The sequence below is a fragment of the Hypoxylon fragiforme genome (assembly GCF_022984875.1).
Source record: "Hypoxylon fragiforme strain CBS 206.31 chromosome Unknown GGS25scaffold_9, whole genome shotgun sequence".
NCBI lineage: Eukaryota > Fungi > Ascomycota > Sordariomycetes > Xylariales > Hypoxylaceae > Hypoxylon > Hypoxylon fragiforme.
The window spans coordinates 1,947,869-1,961,314 of NW_026054764.1; the positions used below are offsets into that span (position 1 = coordinate 1,947,869).

A 13,446-nucleotide genomic window follows, 5' to 3' on the forward strand; every position below is an offset into this window, starting at 1 on the left:
TCCCTCGTCTTAAGCCATCATGTCCATGTCGTAGAAGGATACCCCTCACTAAGCTATTCCTGGGATAGTAGAGAATTGCGTGCTGTGAAGCTTATATGATTGGCTACCAGCTTCTATCTTTCTCCGCATCATGCCATTCAAGCCTTACGATGGTATCATCTATATCCCTGTCCCGCATACCTTCACCTCCGGCCCTCGGTCGGCTTACCTAGCCTACCTAGCCTGGATCCACGGTTATCGGCTTGATGCCGACATACCTACAGGTACAACATTATATTCATACCTAGTATTCCTTCACACTGTTCACAGTACTAGGCAGTATATATACATAGCATATAACCCACGTGGTCGATAATACGATATTGACGATTTATATGTATCTCGATTCTCGCCATCAAAATGATGTTTATAGTATTACCTATAGGTAACATTACATCATGTACCTACCTTAATAGGTAGCACCTAATTAGGAGAAACTTGACCTTATGAGGCTTATGTACATTTGTAGAAACTAACTACTGCGATCCACTTACTGTACCGAGTGTCAGGGACGTGAAAAGGAGTTGGGAGATAAGCCAACGGTGATGAAAGCTAGTATCTAATACTAGCAGGAAGAGACAACATATTGAGGACCTATTCATGGCTATATCTGGGTACACTAGGCATACTAGGTACCAAATAGTTAGGGTAAATATCGAGGATTATGGATTTATAAGTGACGGTAGACATGTTGGAGTAGACATGTTGGACACCTAGGTAATATTCTGTGCAACCGATTGTGCCATTTTTCAACTTCCTTGGTGATAAATAGCACGTCTTTAGAGCCATACGATCTTCATCCCTAGAGAGTCAGGGTTCTTCGATGAAGTTTGGGCATTGTGCCTATCATGTTGATAGACTGTCATCCTATCACAAAATCATATGCTCAACACAATCCCCTTCCCCTTCCCCTTTCCCTTCCCCCTTCTACCACCACTTTTTCTATCCAAGCCCATAAATTTGAGAATGAAAATTTCCACACGTCATAGCACGATCATAACACATGTGAAGAAATCCGATTTTGGCGATACTCTCTGCCAATGAACGGGGATCTATGTATTTAGAGAAGTCCCTGCTCAGTGCTGTCAGATGGTGACCCTATCCACGGATTTTCCTATAGCCTGGGGTGTAACACTAACGCTCATCTTCCTCCCCGACTTTACTTTGTTTAAAAGGTCTCATTGCTTACAGAAAACAACATCTTACACGTCCCCGTCATGTTCCCGCGTGCAGTCATCGCAGAGGCCACCAGCCTCCGACTCTTCCTCCCTCACGAAGTTCCTCTGATCGCAGGCGCCCGTAGAGTCAAATGCTGTGCAATCCTCGACTTTGACCTCATCACTGGTGTACCACTGCAAGAAAATTAATCAGCGTCTCCGCCCGTAAGGAGTCTCGGATTTGAAGCCCCGAGCTTTTGTAGACTCAGCCAAAGAGGAGTTCGCAAAACTCAACGAGGCCTGATGAACCTGAGCTCGCGACATGGAAATCGGTCAAGGACGGGTAAAGATAAGTATGCAGAAAATGCGTACTGCTCCACACTCTTCGCAGTACCATTTTAACAACATGTATCCACACATTTTCGGACGAATACTCGCTGGTCTTGTCGACGACCAAGTTAACGACTGCTCTTCCTGAGTACGTGAACCTTGTTTGTATCCCGTTCCCGGGGGCCTTAGAGGAAACCCGGATCATGTTACTCAAGGAACGCCACACACACACGATCCCGGACTCTGATTTGTGGCATGGACATTTACTCGAGAGACGTGGACTTCCAGGGAACACCAACAGATTAGGAGATTTGGTGAATATCACCCTTCTTCTGCCACGTGTGCGTGCGAGTGCAGACGCAGGTGCGCGTAAAATCTGGAGCCTGAGAAAAGCTTGACAAATGTTTTGACGACTGGAGCGCACCAAAAATAAAGATAAAAATAAAAACAAATTTGCAGTTCTTAATAAAGATATAGCGACTTCATCAATTGGCTGCATATACATGGCAGCATCACAGGCATTTTCGATTCCAATTTATTGGGCAACATATCGGGAAGGGCATGAGGCATCTGATTGGTTTAGAGGTGCTCAACTCTTCTCAGGCTGTACTTCAGGTGCCATTTAGAAATGCATCTACCCGAACAAATAACTGCCGCAGCGCATAAGATATGCGTCCGAGGGGCGGGATCGAAGCACCTGTAGCAAATTGTACGCGGTACAAGCTGGAGCGATGAGGTCCGGGGTCCTTATAGATTCGACATGGAGGATTCCGCGTGGAATCATGCAAAAAATAGCCTAGTCGTGAGCGCCCCCGATCACTGAACCCATGAAATTCGTTGTCAAATCATGGGTACATCCATATAGATGCCGCCTACCTGCCCCATCGTAAAGCGATATCCCCAGCACCCACCCAGGCTCAGATTTGTGTCTTGCTGTTAAAATGTTAGCTGCTATTAAATGACTATCGGAATGAGGTTTGGACGAACCCTACGCCACTCAAAGCCTCAATATCTAGGCGGTTCCTCCTGTCTACACCACCACCTATCGGGTTCGCCCGGTAGTTAAACAGATAGTAATGTAGTTGGCCATCTCCAGGACCAAACTTCTGCTCTTCTAAAAACAGGCCATTGTCCATGAGCGAAAGGGCGTTGTAGACGTCGAATTTAGCCTGCTTGCAAAACACCAGAGAATCAGAGACGAGGGCGTTGAGTCGAGTCTTCAAGGCTTCTCTATCGACTGGGGTCGCAAGTCCTGTTTCAGTAGCGTAGTAGAAAAGGTAGGCTGCTTTCACGTTTGAGTGTTTGGATGGGCCGATAACTGACGAGTCAAGACAATAGAACGAAATGAAATCGGTAATTTTTTTGTGCTCATCCTATCGGCTTAGTTAGTATACGTAGCACATACGCTGGATAAAGGGTCTTGCCTCAACGACGTAAGTCCAAACAACCTGCTCTTCTAGTGCATTCTTCTTGTTGTGTAGCAGCCAATGCTCGACTTCTTGCTTGTTGAATTCGGCAGCTAACTCATACTTGGCTAGGTACCGGGTAAGGAGGTCCTGAACGGCCCCAACATCCTTCTTTTGCATCTCCCTCAGACCCCTGATCGATGTCCGATCTGGTACAGCGTACTTTCTAATCTGAAATTGGGGCTTGCTGTTGGCAGGCAAAGGACTAAATCCAACTTCATAGAGTTTCTGCCAATTGATGGCGCGGTGGAAGTATCGGCATGTGCTGACGGGCTTTGGAAGGACGATACCACCGGTATAGATGGCCTGAAAAACGCCCTCCAAGTTGCATAATCGTGTAATCTCCTTTATAAGTACCGGGGCTAAGCGCTTAGATCGCAACTTTTTATGTATACAGAGGAAGTTGACTTCGGAGGCATGGATGATTTTGTCCCGAACGCGCAGCTCGACGGGAATGGCAGCGATGAAGCCGACAAGTTTTCTAGACTGCGCGGCTCGAACTCCCCGATGCCATTCCTTTTTCCATCCAGGAGGCATCAAAGCCCTAGGCATGCATCTGTCAGCTTTATAATGTTTCCGTTCAAAACCGCCCAGCTTCCTTCATTTCCCATTTCCCATTCCCCATTTCTCTTGATTTCATCTATTTGTTGATGGGTACGGAATAGGACATGGTAGAAAGCGAGACTCACCATTTAAGAATGCTGGCGGAATAGCTGAAGCGGAACATTGCTTCGTCATCCTCAACGTAATGGCCATTCAACAGTTCCCAAACTTCTTTTAGCTGGCCATCGTCAAGAAGGTCTATAGTGGACCACTCGAAACCATCAAGCAGCGGGGCAGGGTCCTTAGGGATCTCGTCGATGGTCTGAATCTTGATAGGGCCCTCCTCGAAGGGCTTCGCGGGATCACTATCTTCCCCGAATCGGGGTACAGGCTGGGTAGCCCAGAATTTGTAGGCCCCCATATCCTTAACATTCTTACCACTCGAAGCAAGCCCTGTCATAACATCTTGAAGGCTAAGACGCTTAAGGACATCAGCGACGGCATTGGGATTGTCATTCGTATCGCTGCCGAGTTCATTGGCGAGTGCGGGGTTGAGGTCAAGAAGTTGGGATAGTTGTTCCTTGGAAAGCCCGTCAATTGCTTTATGAATCTTCTTGGCTGCCTTCTCCTTCTCCTTCTCCCTTTCCTTTTCGTCTTTCTCCTTTTCTTTCTCTTTCCCCTTGTCCTTGAGGGGCTTGGGCTCCTCGGACATGACGATCGGTCGCACGCACACGAATACTATCGAAGTATTCAAGTAAGTAGGTGATCTAGTAGGTGATCTAGTAGGTGATCTAATAGGTGATCTAGTAGGTAGCAGGTAAGAGACAAGATATCGTACTCAAGGCAAAAACCCTACAAGATGGAGAATTGCTACCTAGGTAGGTATGATATAAGATTACTTAGCAGTGCAGGGTTTCGGGTTTCCAAGGTTCAAAAATGTTCAAGTTGTTGATCAAATCTGTGGTAGCGCAAAGGGTTACAGTTTACAGCGCGGGGCCATTAACTTTGAATATTGGGGCATTTAAAAGCGGGTACCTACCTAGCTGCCCAAGTATTGTATTGTACCTACATATCCATTCTATGAATATCTACATGTACATAGTATTGACATATGTAGTATTCCAGTTAGTTATATCAATTGATGTTACATACTATGTATGCATATGCTATTATGCACATATGTTACATCATGACAAGTACCCAATGTGTGTGTTAACCGCTCAAAATTATTGTTACAAAATTATTGTTATTATCATTAGTCTTCTTCTTCCTCTTCCTTGAGTTATACTACCTACTAAGGGTATGTATATACAACGTGTACACCAGACTAATTCATATCTAATCCAAATGATCTCATCACAGCAAGTGAAACCGCCGAAGACATCATGATATCGTTGTGTCCTGTTTGTGTTAGCATCGTCTCTTAGTGTACCCTTTTCTCAATCAGCCCACTTACCACCATAAGGCACCACCTCTTCCCGAATGATTGTATCGGGCGCGGTGCTCACAATAGCTACAAAGGTCCCATCATCTCTGTGCACGGTTTGCTGTTCTTTCCACGACGAAAAGCCGGCGTCATCTAGGTCTTCATCAATGACGGCTCTGGCCGCAGAGTTGAATAACACATCACTTTCATGATACGGTATCTCCGCATCGTTTTTGGCATGGATTAACGTCAGACGCAGTCTCGTCCGCGTCAAGCTTACCACGTGAGCGAGTCGACTGGCTGACTCCCATTTGTCGACGATGAAGCTTTGAAAGAAACGAAGCAACGGAGGGATGGGACGAATTGGGGAGAGCACCGGAATTACTCCTCCGGCTGTGTACGAAGCGAGCAGGGCTGGCATACTTGAAAACCCAGCAGCAAGAATAATACCTGCAAACTCGATTCCTTGTATGGCATAATGTTCTGCTACGCCACTTGTGACAGCGGTGCCGAGGCTCTGTCCCAATAGAACAATTCTGTCGGCTGGGATTCCTGCAACATGCATTGCCCAATCTACGGCCGTGGCACCGTCGCGAACTAACCCTTCCTCTGATGGTACACCAGTTGATTTACCAAACCCTCGGTAGTCGATTGCTAAGACATGGTAGCAGGAAGTGTCAGTCAATGTGTGATAGCTGTCTGGACGGAAGCCCTGAGCAACATGACCGGCGTTCTATTGCGCAGTAAAGTTAGCAGGTATAATTTTGGGTCATGCAAATTCCATGCTGTCTCTTCGCTCACACCGTGAACTAAGTCTTGTCAGCAATTGACAATAATAGTAGCTGCACATGGCGAGGCTTCAAAGCTGCAAGGATATCTTACAGTAGATTACAAGTCGAGCATGAGGATCATCCTTGAGTAGTCTGAAAGATGCCGTTTTGGTCACGTCGTTAGAAAAGCCGGATTGTTGAGCCTGGAGGTTATCCTCATGTTTGAGGTACGTGGGGAGTGGTAGAATGTGCCAAGCATATACGTCCTCTCCATCGATGGTAGGTAAGGAGAAGGGTGTTACTTGGTTTCCTTGGTATTAATCACGTTAGTCGATATTATTATATAGCTACCAAGTAGGTAGGTAGGTAGGTAGGTAGGTAGGTAGGTAGGAATAAAAGAACTAACTGGCGAATCCCCAATATTCTGGTTTATTGAGGTCATGCCAAAACACGGTGTTGAATCGATAGGCATACACGAAACTGATCATCATGCTCGCATTAGTATAACATGAAGTCAACTTATTGAGCAACTAGTATAATCCAGGAGTCTGTCTTACTGTCTCTGGAAGAAAGGAACGGAGCCGAGTAATATGAAGATTATATAAAGAGCGATTGGGATACCGAAGCTGAGGCATAAAGGGATGGCCAATTGGGATGCTCTTGGAGCCATGTCTTTCATAAAAAGTATCGAAAACTTCAATAGCCCTGCTTTTTCTTTGTATTGATGTGAATGTGTGAATAACATTGAAGTTTTGCTAAGTTTTGTTTTTCAGAGACGACGGGAGTCTATATACTTACTACCTAGGGTACCTACTAGGTAGTAGCTACATAGTACTAGGTACATACTAGTAGGACTATAAGGTATGTATGTATTGTATGTATGCATGTATGCATATACTAGGTATATAAGTAGTAAGGCGTTAAGCAAGACCCGACTACGAAGTATAGTTAGACCCACCTTGTCGCTGCGGCTCAGAAAACAAACTCTCCAGTCCTCAATCCTGAATCCTCAATTCTAATCTCAATCTCAATCTCAACTTTCTCTTTCGTCGTGAATAAGGTCCAAAAGCACGACTAAATTAATTATTTACTGAAAAACTCGGGCATTTTCCCATTGAAATCAGAATCTCTATGGGGTGATCTTATACCTTATTTAATACTGCTTCTCTCCGTCTTCGCGCGCATATGCTTTTGTCGCCGCGTGCAACCTTCAACAGCCGTGTTGTACGCAAATGATCGTCATACTTATCGACATGCATTTGCGCACCTCGTTTCATTAATGTTCACAGACATTTTCGAGCTGTTTTTCATTGCCTCTAAACCTAATTTAACCAACCAGAAGCTACTAGGCATTGTCACTCTATGGAGAGAAAGAGAAAGCTGCCCGCGAGAGCGGCTGCCAGAGTTGACCATGTCTCGAAGAAACGAACTGCCACGCCTCCAGAGAGATCCTTGACTCCCGCGCCAGCGCCAGCCTCAGCGCCCGCATCAACTCCTGCACCAACTGAAGTCGTTCCCGAAGAGCCGCCATTACCCAAGTCTATTCAGGCGGGAAATCCCTTGCCGACCGTGGAGCATTCGCAACCCGAAGACCTCTCAAATAAAGACTACCAATCCATCCAAGAAAGGTGGGTGGGACTAACCCCAATGCTCCTCCTCCAGTCGTTATCAATATACTTATATACTAACTTATGCTATTGCAGTGGCGTACTAGCTGAATCGCTCTCCAGATCACGCCAGAAATGGATCCACGAAGGCATTTTTGAAAAGTACTGGATCAAGCCTACCAAACGAAAAGGTGTCGTTAAGGAAGACCCTAACAATCCTCCCAAGGATACTATGACCAAGATCGGCCAAGTATCTATTATTGTCGAGCCTCACGTTATCGAGGCCACCATGTACGCTGTTAAGGACCCCAAACCAGCGCCTACCACCAACTCTACCTTTCGGCCTGTCATCCAGTATGGCCCTCCGAATGGCGCCATGCCTCCCCCACCGAAGCCGAGCGCACCATCTACTCCAATAGCACCACCTAACTCACCTTCGCCCTCATACCCGCTAGCTCAGGCGCCACTCCAGCCGCCATCGGCAGCAAGAGCACCGACATCAGCCCAGACCCAACAGCCGCAGCATTCAGACTTGCAGAGACCTCCATCCTCTACCACCCTCCCTGGCAAGCCGCTAGCTTCCCCTCGTGGCCTAGAATCTGTCCTTGCAGCTCCTCAGCACCCATCAACGTTACCTCCCACAACAGGCCCTTCACAACAAACAATACCACCTCAACAGAAAGTTTCTGCCCAACCAAGTTTGATTGGGAACCGGCCATTGCATGCCCCTAGCCCAACAGTAAATCCAGCTACCTCCGGACCAGGGATTACCACCGGGACCAAAGCTCCTACTCCAGCAGCGAAACCAGTAACTCCAGCTGCCCCAGGTGCCGATCCTATCATAGTCACCCTGGCGGAAAAAGCGTCGGAGGATCCATTACTTCGGGAACTTATGAAGCGTGTTGCTGTTGGAGATGCCCAGCCGCATGAGCTGACACACTTCCAAAAGATTATTGACCAGATCACTCACGAATACAAAAAAAAGGGAGGACAGCATGGCCCTTCAGCAGATCGGCTCATAGTGGATGGAAGGACAGTCAAGTACTTTGCCAACGAAGTTCGAACCTTGCTCGACATTGTTCTCGTTTCCAATCCACAACAGAAATCAAGTGACTTGAAGCCGCCGCCGGGGTGCGACCCCTTGCTTATACTCCTGCTTAAGAAGGCTTTGGATGACTCAACCACACGAGACATTGTCCGAAGAATAGCTAGTGGCAAGCCAAAATTTACAGATACCACTGATTTGAAATCAACCCTTGATTCGCTGAACATTTTAGCAAAGGAAGCTACCAAGCCTGACCCCCTCCGTGCTTCTCAGATTCGATCGACAAATAAGATAGATAGTCCGACTGCGTTGAATGACGCTGCTACTAGAAAACCGTCGCTTGCCGCACCAGCGCAACCTCACCATGTACCCACATCACAACAAGCGTTGCGATCGAAGGGGCCACCGCCCTCTGTCAAACCTGATATTTCGGCTATTGTGCTTGAATTTTCTGGTGGCACTGGTGACCGATACTTGTTTCCCAAGTACAGCATCCTCGAATATGTCAACCCGAACCAGGTTATTGCTTCATTTCTTATCGTGCGCAAGGGAAGCAGACTGGAATATGGAGGAGATCCCGTCTTGGACTACTATCAGCCTGTGACCGTTCGATTGCATGCGCAGTCAGGCAAGCAGCTTGAGAATTTGGCAAGGGTGGTTGCTCCTCAAGATGAAGTGCGGCGTTATATGGATGATGTGATGGACAACATGACTCGGGCTGAATATGTACTACTCGCAATGCGTTTGCCGAGAGCGGACAGGGACGACCCGGCCGAAGATGGCTTCGGCACACCGAAAGCAGATCTTGCAAGCCAACCCCAGCAGCCCGGAGTATTATGGGCTGGCAAAGCATCCTCCGGAGCCACACCACCTCAGAAAAATCTGGCAAAGCCGCCAGACGAGGACGAGCAGTACCAGAGCTTCATAACGTCAGTAACTTAAAGACCTACGACAGACTAGGTAGTGAAGGCTTCCCAGGTATTGCATGAATGATCTGGAGTTCCTTGGGATTAGAGGTGGGCCAAGATGCAGCTCTCTGAAATTCGAGCGATGGCTGGAGTGAGGGGTTTGGAGGACGGTTGAACGGACTTGTAATTCACTACATTAGATACCTAACCTGGCGGAACAAGGTGTCCTTGCGCTCCACGAGTCATCACGAAGCAAATAATACGAGGTCAATCTCAACATATGATAACCACCATTTCCACTAATTCTTGGTAATGCCTAGATTTGTAGTTGTTCTCTCCTTATTGAGTACGTATTCTATCCAGTGTACCAAGCTTACTGTGTCTCTTCTTCTATCACCCGTTGAGTTTCTCACCTATAGAACAACGTGCCTCTATCAGCTCATTAAACCATTGTGTTCGTTCAAGAAGAGGCGCGTGCCCTAGGCCTTGAACTATCAATTTTTGATCAGGCTGTAGGTACTCTATAAGCTTCCTCCCATGGGGAATCGATATCATCCTGTCTTCGGTGCCATGTACGACTAGGATTCTCTCACGTCCTACCTCGTCACCTAATCTTTTCAACTGTTCTGGACTTTTGTGATGCCAGCCGGCCGCAATGAGCTGCAGCAAGAAGCCGGTTTTGGTGAAGCCACTATCTCGCTGCTTCGTAAGTTCTTGGGCAGCAAATCGTTCGTAGTTAGTTTTGAATTTGCGGTAACCTCCGGTAGGAACATTGCATCTTGGGATAGATTCGTCTGGAACGATAGCATCGTCTGGTTGGGCTAGATAGCCTGGAGGGAAGACTATAGTCTGGGGTTAGTCGAGTTTTGTTCTCAGAGGACAAAACGATAGCAAAGCGTATATGTTTAATATTTTCTTTTCTTTGGCAGGATTCGGTATGACCAGAACGCATCACTTAGGGTTCACCTACTACTATCGGCCGCATACTGTATGCTACGGTCAAGGCTCTTGGGCAAGAGCATGGTGATGCGGTTCGCCATATTTTCCGAGAAAGACGTTGTGTTCTCGATATGAGCGGCGGTACTGATCAAGCTCAAACTACTGATGCGATGAGGTACTAGATAGGCCAATTCCTGAGCAATCATGCCACCCATACTTATACCACATATGTGTAGCTGCCGCGAAGATGTCCAGCCAAGGTAGTCAGCTACATCTAAGATGTCACGCGCCATCTCCAATGTGCTATATCGCCCCAGAGGTTTATCAGAGCCGCCCATACCTCTGTTGTCGAGAATTAGTACTGAGTATTTCGACCCGTGAACGTGTCCAAAGTACATCGTCTGGCGCTGATAGGCAGTCTTGAAGAAGCCCAGGCCAGAGATGAGCTATGAGGAATTATGGTGAGCCTTTCTTCTACTTATTTCTCCATGATAAGTCTCGAGTGAACTCACAATAAGTTTTATAGGGCCATCACCGTGAACTTCCCAACTGATTTTAAAGGGGCCGCCTCTGGCGGTTGCTACGGGTAGAAGACCAGTTTGATGTGGCTCAAGCTGCCATAGGGCGGTTGGAAACGCTGGACTATTAGCCACCTCTGTGAGGGAGGGCAAAGTCGCTGTAGTCGTCGTCATAGTTGATATTACTTTTATGTGTCGGATCAAACGAACTTTGAGGCTGGCATGGAAAATATCAGATATATTTATATTTACATCAATTACAAGGAGGTATTATGTAGATAGTAGATATGTAGATAGTATGGTTTGATGCACTGACTACCTACTATGTAACATTGTAACCTAGGGTACTTGTACCTACATGATCGTGTCCGGCGAGAGAATGCATGACGACGTCATGTATCTTTAAGTACATATGTAGATAAGAGATACTACTACGTAGTCTATACATTAATAGGTTAGTATTTATGTACATGGTATGTAGTACTATTACTACTATATGCATGTATATATCTAGGGTATCTATGTAGGTACTATTTCAAGTTCATGTATTTTAATTTATTACTTCTCGTCAGCTTCATTCTCGATAAAAGTATAAAAGGGTATCTGCTTTAAAACTGACAACTCCAAAAAAAAAAAAAAAAAAAAGAAAACCGCACCCATGCACCACCGATAGACCGAAAACGAGGCCAAAATCTGTAAACTCCGTAGTGATCATATACCATTGGGCGTAAATCCATAAAGCTAGACCCTCGGCGCTAGATATCATCTTTACTCGAGGATTGGTTCCACTCAGCGGGTTGGGAGAAAGTTCTTGGAATCTTCTTCCTGTTGTGCGAACGACTGGGGGAATGCAGCAATACCGGCGACAATTCCAGCGGCCATGAAGCACACGGATATAATAGACCATATGACACCCCAGCATTGAGATGAGCCACCATAGCGCTGGGCGAAAACACTTGCGTCAGAGCTGTTGACTTTCCGGAGGATTAAGTCGTCGCACTAAATGGCTGATTAGCTTCGTTACTTCGTTATCTCAACGGGAGTCCTTTCCGAGCTTACAATATCCCAAACGCTATATAACGAGCTCATCACACCAATGAAAAGTACGACAAATCGCAACGGCTCTGCGTGGACAATGAACCAGCAAGCAACCAAAAGCCCGACGGCGAGAAGAATAGTGACGATAGTAAGCCAGTCCCTTTTACCCCACCACATAGTAAGGAGAAAACACACTGCCAGAACAAGGCTGGCGATTTTGCTTGCGACGATGTCGAATCCGCAGAATATAAGAAGGGCACCGATAAGTGAGGATCCCAAGTAACCGGCTGGCAACGTGATAGCACTCTTTCCACCAACCACTGACCATATGGCTTAGCATTAGAATCAAAAAAAAGATGAACTCGGACGACTTAGGGAAGGGGGGGGGGGGTTGGAACTGACTGTGGGTGACACCGCCTTCACGCGGATCAAGCGAGATGGATTTAACACGACCACCAGTGCAGCAGGCAGTGATGGCATGCCCAAACTCATGAAATGCGATGACCAGCATCTAAAGTTAGGTGTCAGCAAACAATCTCGCCAGGTCAAGAGGCCAAGAAGTCAAGAGTTCAAGGAGGAGGGGAAAGGGCAGATGAGGACAAAATAGATGCGCTTATACCTTGAAGGGCCATAATGACCAGCGTACGTAGGGAACGTTCCATAAAATGGCTATAATGACGACGTAGGCAGCGATGATGCCAAGTGTAACTTTCTGAGCATCGCTGGTGACAGTCAAGTCGCGACGGGATAAGACATCTCGGCGGGTGAGTCTTGCGACTTCGGGGCCGGCAGCAACTACGGCAGCTCTAGCGCTCCGAATTAAATGATCGGTAAAGAGGATTCCGGGTCTTTCGTATACGGGGGCCATATTTATTGTACGAGGGCCGAAGGATTTCGGAATCGGAATCGAAATCGAAATCAGAAGGATTAATTGCAACAAGCGTAATGTATTAATAAATGTATAAAGGATGTAGTAGGAACGAGCGCATGCAATTACGAATAGGTAAAAGAAAGAGGCACCAAATATTTTAATGGTATAATGGTATGAACAATTGAACAATCAAAGGTTCAAAGGTTTTAGTGTTGTGACCAACAGCTGGATTACGTGGACAGCTGCACAAGCTGCACAAGCTGCATAGCGTGGTAGGCTGATAACTACATAATAATGTATGTACTGTACCTAGTAACTGCATATGTAGCTTGAAGTGACGTAACCTATGGCTGCGCCACGTTCTTTTGTATTGTGGCAGTGGTGTCTTTAAATAGTATGTAACCTAGTTACATACCTAGTACCTAGTAGTATTGTATGGCAGTGCATAAAGGCTTTCATTTTCTGCAATAACATAGATAAACAGAAAAAGAAAAAGAAAAAAAAAGGGAAAAGGGAAAAGGGAAAAGGGCCAATTATACGTAGATAAAACTCAACACTTGCCAAAGCTCACTGCATCATATCCAGAGGTAGGTATATATTTGATATACCTATATCAATTCAAAACAAGCTGACAAGATTGCATATCCATAAAACTATAACTAATGTAGACATGTCTCGTACACTGTAGGCAAGTACATTATACGATACATATTTATAATAATATATCAAATGCGAATTTCGCCCGTTGATTATAACTATATGACCAAATTAATATAGTTAGTCGCCGAC

General features: G+C 46.2%; 6 protein-coding genes across 6 annotated transcripts; 1 reads left to right on the top strand and 5 right to left on the bottom strand.

Annotated features, from left to right (window-relative positions):
* Positions 1–1,241: 1,241 nt before the first annotated feature.
* Positions 1,242–1,731, bottom strand: GGS25DRAFT_525620 (uncharacterized protein; the record flags this gene model as incomplete). The annotated part of the gene is made up of 2 exons (XM_049264829.1): positions 1,242–1,391; positions 1,615–1,731. 2 exons carry the CDS (start codon positions 1,729–1,731, stop codon positions 1,242–1,244), a joined length of 267 nt encoding a protein of 88 aa, XP_049113238.1.
* A 506-nt stretch (positions 1,732–2,237) lies between these two features.
* Positions 2,238–4,543, bottom strand: GGS25DRAFT_456657 (peptide N-myristoyl transferase). Its single transcript, XM_049258895.1, has 4 exons — positions 3,682–4,543; positions 2,951–3,536; positions 2,514–2,899; positions 2,238–2,459 (listed from the first exon to the last, which is right to left on the bottom strand). Exons 1-4 carry the CDS (start codon positions 4,245–4,247, stop codon positions 2,444–2,446), a joined length of 1,554 nt encoding a protein of 517 aa, XP_049113239.1. The 5' UTR covers positions 4,248–4,543; the 3' UTR covers positions 2,238–2,443.
* Positions 4,544–4,654: 111 nt separating this feature from the next.
* On the bottom strand, positions 4,655–6,546 carry GGS25DRAFT_456753 (alpha/beta-hydrolase). The gene is made up of 6 exons (XM_049258896.1): positions 6,289–6,546; positions 6,138–6,211; positions 5,844–6,041; positions 5,763–5,770; positions 4,992–5,694; positions 4,655–4,936 (listed from the first exon to the last, which is right to left on the bottom strand). Exons 1-6 carry the CDS (start codon positions 6,474–6,476, stop codon positions 4,863–4,865), a joined length of 1,245 nt encoding a protein of 414 aa, XP_049113240.1. The 5' UTR covers positions 6,477–6,546; the 3' UTR covers positions 4,655–4,862.
* A 154-nt stretch (positions 6,547–6,700) lies between these two features.
* On the top strand, positions 6,701–9,628 carry GGS25DRAFT_456843 (uncharacterized protein). Its single transcript, XM_049258897.1, has 2 exons — positions 6,701–7,359; positions 7,435–9,628. The coding sequence occupies exons 1-2, from the start codon at positions 7,094–7,096 to the stop codon at positions 9,323–9,325; spliced, it is 2,157 nt and encodes a 718-aa protein (XP_049113241.1). The 5' UTR covers positions 6,701–7,093; the 3' UTR covers positions 9,326–9,628.
* A 56-nt stretch (positions 9,629–9,684) lies between these two features.
* Positions 9,685–10,922, bottom strand: GGS25DRAFT_525624 (alpha/beta-hydrolase; the record flags this gene model as incomplete). The annotated part of the gene is made up of 3 exons (XM_049264830.1): positions 9,685–10,133; positions 10,262–10,676; positions 10,743–10,922. 3 exons carry the CDS (start codon positions 10,920–10,922, stop codon positions 9,685–9,687), a joined length of 1,044 nt encoding a protein of 347 aa, XP_049113242.1.
* A 320-nt stretch (positions 10,923–11,242) lies between these two features.
* Positions 11,243–12,895, bottom strand: GGS25DRAFT_507841 (peptidase M50B-like-domain-containing protein). The gene is made up of 4 exons (XM_049262423.1): positions 12,406–12,895; positions 12,189–12,297; positions 11,808–12,106; positions 11,243–11,747 (listed from the first exon to the last, which is right to left on the bottom strand). Exons 1-4 carry the CDS (start codon positions 12,652–12,654, stop codon positions 11,538–11,540), a joined length of 867 nt encoding a protein of 288 aa, XP_049113243.1. The 5' UTR covers positions 12,655–12,895; the 3' UTR covers positions 11,243–11,537.
* Between the last annotated feature and the right edge of the window lie 551 nt (positions 12,896–13,446).

Coding starts and splice junctions, on each gene's coding strand:
- GGS25DRAFT_456657 (XM_049258895.1), bottom strand. CDS start 4,247: ATGTCCGAGGAGCCCAAGCCCCTCAAGGACAAGGGGAAAGAGAAAGAA. Junction 3,537..3,681: donor TCCGCCAGCATTCTTAAATG/GTGAGTCTCGCT, acceptor ATGCATGCCTAG/GGCTTTGATGCCTCCTGGAT. Junction 2,900..2,950: donor TTTGGACTTACGTCGTTGAG/GCAAGACCCTTT, acceptor CTAAGCCGATAG/GATGAGCACAAAAAAATTAC.
- GGS25DRAFT_456753 (XM_049258896.1), bottom strand. CDS start 6,476: ATGTTATTCACACATTCACATCAATACAAAGAAAAAGCAGGGCTATTG. Junction 6,212..6,288: donor GTTCCTTTCTTCCAGAGACA/GTAAGACAGACT, acceptor CATGATGATCAG/TTTCGTGTATGCCTATCGAT. Junction 4,937..4,991: donor AGAGGTGGTGCCTTATGGTG/GTAAGTGGGCTG, acceptor TAACACAAACAG/GACACAACGATATCATGATG.
- GGS25DRAFT_456843 (XM_049258897.1), top strand. CDS start 7,094: ATGGAGAGAAAGAGAAAGCTGCCCGCGAGAGCGGCTGCCAGAGTTGAC. Junction 7,360..7,434: donor TACCAATCCATCCAAGAAAG/GTGGGTGGGACT, acceptor ATGCTATTGCAG/TGGCGTACTAGCTGAATCGC.
- GGS25DRAFT_507841 (XM_049262423.1), bottom strand. CDS start 12,654: ATGGCCCCCGTATACGAAAGACCCGGAATCCTCTTTACCGATCATTTA. Junction 12,107..12,188: donor TGAAGGCGGTGTCACCCACA/GTCAGTTCCAAC, acceptor CCATATGGTCAG/TGGTTGGTGGAAAGAGTGCT. Junction 11,748..11,807: donor TATATAGCGTTTGGGATATT/GTAAGCTCGGAA, acceptor TCAGCCATTTAG/TGCGACGACTTAATCCTCCG.